The sequence below is a fragment of the Xiphophorus couchianus genome, chromosome 22 (genome assembly GCF_001444195.1).
Source record: "Xiphophorus couchianus chromosome 22, X_couchianus-1.0, whole genome shotgun sequence".
Classification (NCBI taxonomy): Eukaryota; Metazoa; Chordata; class Actinopteri; order Cyprinodontiformes; family Poeciliidae; genus Xiphophorus; species Xiphophorus couchianus.
The window spans coordinates 25,112,714-25,118,713 of record NC_040249.1 but is presented as its reverse complement, the minus strand read 5'-3'; the positions used below and the strand labels follow the sequence as shown (position 1 = coordinate 25,118,713).

The 6,000-nt window shown below is 42.4% G+C and overlaps 1 protein-coding gene across 1 annotated transcript in view; it reads left to right on the top strand.

Moving 5' to 3' along the window:
• Window positions 1–301: 301 nt before the first annotated feature.
• slc30a6 (solute carrier family 30 member 6) overlaps window positions 302–6,000 on the top strand; it is a 52,120-nt gene continuing 46,421 nt past the window's right edge. Inside the window, exons 1-3 of the mRNA XM_028007051.1 lie at window positions 302–525; window positions 1,490–1,536; window positions 2,635–2,721. Of these exons, the coding sequence (XP_027862852.1) occupies window positions 342–525; window positions 1,490–1,536; window positions 2,635–2,721 (318 nt within the window). The 5' untranslated portion in view covers window positions 302–341. The remainder of the gene's footprint in view (window positions 526–1,489; window positions 1,537–2,634; window positions 2,722–6,000) is intronic.

The following is a 6,000-nucleotide window of genomic DNA, read 5'->3' as shown; positions in this document are numbered from 1 at the left end:
TCTATGATAATTTCTCCTTTAGAACTATTGGTACATATAATGGATGGTGGTGAACATTTTCAAATGAATATATTTTTTTATAATTCAATTTTTTATTATTATTTTGTGTTGTTTACAGTTAATCTCTGTTATTAAAGCTGGTTTCATCAGGAGCCAGTCTGTATTAAAGTAAGAATTTGTTATAATCCTAATCCTTTTATTTATTGTTTTAGTATCGATGACAAATTTAAACACTCAGGTGTTACTAGGAAATGGCCAGTAGGGGGCGGCAGTAAACCCGGAACTGCGTTCACTGCGCTCCACGAACAGGAAGAAGAAGACGGAGGAGGCGGAAGTCCAAGATGGCGATGGACGGGATGATGTCCACGTCTCCGGGTCTGTCTTACCAAACTGCGGGGGATTTTTATCCCAGAAAGTTCGGTTCGAAGCCGGACGTGGTTCCGTCCGGGGTGACGGAGCGGAAGGTGGTTCCGCTGGATAAACCGGATATGGTGTCGGTGGACGTCATCAACATCAAGGAACCAGGTTTGTTATGCTAGCTGTGCTAACAGCTAACAGCTGGTTCTGCTGTGTGGTTCTGAAGATCCAGTCAGCTTTAAATCTGGGTTCAACAGCAACATGGAGCTTCAGGTTCCGTCTGCTGCTCATCGGAACCTCAGCAGTCTGGGTCCGGGTCCGGTTCTGGTCCGGGTTGACCCGCTCAGCTTCTCATTCAGATTATTAAATCCGGGTTACAGTCCAACACGTCCAGGTCCATTTCCTCCTGATCTCCGTTCATTCGGTGAAATGATTTTTACCGTTTATAGCAAAGCTTTGGGTGACGGTGGGAAGGAAAAGTTACTCGGGAACAGAACCAGCAGCGGGAACAGAACCGAGCACACATCCATAAACCAGCCTGGTACCGACCGGGAATCAAACCCATGACCTCGGTTTATGTTGCACGTCCTCCAGCAACAGAGCAACCAGAACCTGGGTGACTGTTTGTCTGTTTACATATTTAAATCCATTAAAAAGGCAAATAAACAATTTATTTCTTTTTTATGTAACAAAATCAACGTTTTATTTCCTAAAAGTCAGAAAAGTTTTTCCTTTAGTGAATGTTTGATCGTTTGTAGCAAAGATCAAAAATCCTTCCTGTGAAAAGTTCAGACCTGCTGGACTGTGTTGTTGTTGAGGCAATATTTCAGTCTCTATACTCCAGTTATTAATCAATCACTAAATTAGTTGGTGATTTTTTCAAATATTGATTAATCACAATTAATCCGATTAATCGTTTCAGCCCTGAGACAGTCATGGACCTCTAAAGCTCTCAGTAGTGATTTATATAGATTTATTATAAACAAACTATTTGTAAGTTTTCAGTATTTATGTAGGAAACTTACCGTTTTGATGAAGGTTCCTCATCATCAGCTTTAAACCTGAGTTAATGTCTGAGTAAAGAACCAGCTGTTTCTGTTTCCATGGTGACTGAAGATGTTTGTCTCCTCAGATGTTCCTCTGCACAGGAAGAAGCACGAACACGACGCCTCCGTCCTGGTAGGTCCCAGAAACACCGACACACACACAGGTTTTAAAACTCACCTTTTCTTCCTCTTCCTGCTCAATTTCAACATTTTTCACAGCTCAAATAAAATGTCAAAGTTCCTCCAACTTCTGAGCAGAAGTAGAACATTTCTGTAACATTTTGAAGAAAATCTTTTAATTGTTTCCAGTCTGTTAACTAGATTAATGCAGAGATTTCATCTGGACTCTTTCTGATTCACCTGAACTGATTATTAGTGATTAAAGTTATTTTATTCTCTCTACCTGCACAAAAACATCAGGATTAGTAAACATTTGTTTTGAAAACTTGTCCATTTATGGATTTTCGAAGGTTTATACATAAAGCCTCCAACCTCAGTTCAAGATGGAAATGGATTTTTCTTTTAATTTTAACTTAACAGTAAATAAAGCCACAAACATTCAGCAGCTGTTAGTTAAAAAGTGACCAGGACACAATGACGCATTAAAGCTGGAAAAATGAACCTTAAATGAGCTGTTTATATTTGTTTTCTGGATAAAAGTAGAAACTAACCAAGTCTAGAAAACTTCACAGCAGAGTTTGTAGATAAAGAGAAAAAAAAGTTGCATAAAAGTAGCAAAAAATCATATTTTTGAATTAATTGAACTTGACAATTTTCACAAAGTTTGGACATTTCTGGTCTGGACTGTTCAAGGATGATCTGATGAATCTGTTTTAAGATGGAAATAAGTGAATATTTGGTCTCTTGAATTTAAAGAAAATTAATCTGAAAAGTTTTAGTTGATGCATTTAGTTCACATGTCATACAAAGATGCACCACTTGGTGGCAGTGTTGGCCAGTCCGTGGCTTTTAGCTGAAATGATTGTCTCTCCACCTTCCTATTGAACCTAATAATACCACCTTAAAAACCAAAGATAATACCACCTTTAAAAATAGACTGTAGCCTTGTTGCTCTGTGGTTTGATCAAACGGATTTATTAATTATTAATAATCACTCAACCTGTTTTATTCAGCTTTTGGGTTGTAGAAAATCCTTCAAACATTAACTATAGTCAGTGAGTGTGATGTGATTATTTTACATCTGATCTCCTCATGTTTTGTTTTCCTGCAGGGGACGATCCATCCCTTCAGGAAGACGCACAGATCCGTGATCGGGAAGCTCCTGCAGGAGTTCCGGCTGGTTTCCTCGGACAGACGGGTAGGCAGCGTTTGGTTTTAGTTTTTCCGCCTCTAATCTTCGTCCCGTTCCATTCAGGGTGAAGGCATCAGGGGAATCCTTGCTCTGTAATCCCGTTATGCAGTAAGCCTGTTAGGAGCTGGATCTGAGTCATGGAGGCAGAGCCGAACACCTCAGCTAATCCTGTTTTCCCACTCGGTCACCATGCTGATGTTTACTCCTCTTTTATTCTCATTGTTTTGGTTTTCACTGCCTGCTAGGAACCAGGAATCCTGACTGAACCCTGGATCTGCTGCCAGATGTTAAAGTCTGCAGCTTCTGAACTGCAGATGTTCAAGTCTGGCTCCAGACTGGAGATTCAGGGAAAATACATGACATTTACTGTCGATTAGTGGTGAAAATCAAGTATAATCAGAGCAAGTTTTGGCTAAAAACAGTAAAATAAGAATAAGTCAGTACAGTATGAATAAACATGAGCAATAATGAGAGACGCGCAAAAGAGGAGGATCATTTAAAAATACACAGGATGAGTTTATTTCTGCATAGAAACAGCAACAAGCGATAATAGATTAAAAAAGATTGTTCAGATCCCAGCAGGGATGTAAAGAGGTGGAGATTGTTGGCAGCAGTGATGGGAGGAAGGATCTGTGTTGACGCTCCTTAGTGCAGCCAGGATGCAGCAGGTGAATCCAGGATGCAGCAGGTGAATCCAGGAAGCCTTTCGGTTCTCTGGGTTTTGTTGCTGAGCAGCAGATCAGAGATGTGAGTTTCCACTGATTGTGTTTCTGTTTGATCAGAAAAGGTTGATGGAAACTCAAAATAACTTCCTTAAGTTTACTAAACAGTTCATTCACTTATTAGAGATGGTTTTTGTTTTTTCTGAAAAACAGTGAAAGAGCTGAAGGGGAGATTGGGAACAGCAAAGTAAATCCAGACAAAACGAACGTTTCCACTTTCTGGTGGGTATGTGCCTTACCAGAGGCACCAAACTGATGGATTTCTAAATCCGATCTTCCATCTTGGAGAGGAGAACGCTCCATGTTTCTGCTTCCAGCCTCTACTTCCTGTTTATTACAGCCATGTGATGAAATGAGGCTCTGCTGGTCGATTCAGTCCAAACGAAAATGCAGCAAATTCACCTTTTCTTTCTAGAAACAATTTGAAAGTTTGCCCTGAATTTCCATGGAAACATTTAATAGAAACGTAGCCAGCAAGTCGACCATCAGGCCTTCCTGTGAGATCCCAGCATGGACAGCATCACTGTTCATTCACAGGTTTGGTCTCATCGTTCGTATTGTTGTGGATTTTAAGGCTTTTTGACAGATTTGTTACTTTAATTTCTTAGATTAAAAATCAAAAACAAGTTGTGATGGTGGATTGAAGGGATGCGGCTCATCCTGCCGCGTTTTCCTCCCAGTTTACCTGAATCTGGTCCCAGTAAACAAAGAGGAAAATAAATGGAGCACAGGAAACATAAAAGGATCGCAGACTTTCTGTTTATCTCTCTGTTATTTTATATTAATCCACTTTGAGCTCACACCAGTCGGAGTGGATTAAAGGAGGTCTTCCTACCTGGGATTGGATTACAGCGTGTCCAACACGGATCAGAACCGATCACAACTTTCCTGTCAACAACCGTCTGGGTGTTTCTGACAACAAGCTGAGGACAAGCTGGGCTCTTCACAGGAGGAAGACGAAGAAAGTTTAAAAAATCACTTTTTTTGTGAAATTGAGGAAATTATTTAAAATTTTGTCGTTTCCATCAACTTTTAAAAGTGCAAACAAAACAAAGGAAGCGCGGTTAGTGATGGTGAAGCAGCAAAGGATTGTGGGATGTGTTCGTGAAACAGGGAAGTGATGTCAGCACTGCGTTCGTTTTTCCAGGATTCAATAATCAATAAATCAATTAATCACATGATAAAACAAACGGAATAATCTACATTTTCCTGATTTATCATGTTTCTCTTGGATGATAAAAGTTTTGATTCTGGTGTTTCAGAATAAATTTTATTTGTTGTTTTATTGATTTTGGATATTTAAAATGTCTTCCAGTTTTAGTGTTAAATGTTTGTTACAATTTAAAGTTTATTGATCTTTGAGGATGAGTTCTTGCATTATTATTGTTACCGTTATGATACTGGAAATGATCTCAAAACAACAATATTATTGTTTATCAGGATAAATTATTATAGTGACTGAAAATGAAACTTTAAATAGACCAGAGGAAAACGGGGTCAGAGGTCAGCCGCTTTGTGCTGCTGCTGACAGAACCCGAGCAGGAACCCAGGTTCCGGGTCAGAACCTCCTCTGATCCGGTTCCGTGCTCCGTCACCGGATCGTTGTGTAAGCCGAGTTGTTTCAGGGGAACGAGGCTTCCCTGGAGAAACGGGTCGGACCTCTTCAGGTTTCGGTTAAAGGCCGTCTCCCTCATGAGTCACGCCGCCGGTCGTCACGGCAACACGCTGGCATCAGGAGGAGGCTGCCGTTAGCGCCGCCGTTCCTCCTGTGGACAGAGGGGGGCAGCAGCGCACCGGGCCGCGGCGACCCAGTAGCCCCCAGGGGCGGCGTGGATGTGAAAGCGGGCTGATAATGTTTTGGGCTGAACGTCGTCTTAGTGTTTGCACACACACACACACACATACACACCCACACACACACACACACACACACTGCAGGTCTCCCGTTCTGCCGCTGCCTGCTGCTGTCATAACACGGCGCACCACAGTAATTGTAGATTTCACAGCACTCGGCTCGCCTCGCCGCCGCTTATGAGTCCAACACAAAGTGACAGGCCAGGACACACGTACACCCTACACACACACACACCCCTACATACACACACCCCTACATACACACACACACACACACCGTGCCCTTCTTCCGTTTCTTCTGTCTGACACAAACACACAGAGGGCGACTCGCTGCAGCTTTTTCATTGAAAATTCTGCTGAATTTTACAAACAGAGCAGAACAGTGCTGAATGGACTCAGAGTTCCCGTCCCGATCAGAAAGATCTAGCAGCAGCACCGCCGGCCTGGCCCGGCCCGGCTCGCCTCTAGAACCAGAGCAGGAAGTGGGGTCACCTTCATGCCTCAGGAGGCGATCGGAGGTCGATGCCGCTGTCTTCTCTTCCAACCAAAATACCTCCAGCTGCTGGAAAACCAACACCGCCTCCCAGAACCCGGGCCGGGTTTCAGCTGGACGGCAGAATGTTCTGCTAGCTGCCGCTCAGCATCAGAACCGTTCGGACTCAAACGGCTTTTAGGTTTATTTTGAAACTTAACAAAAATGTTTTGTAAC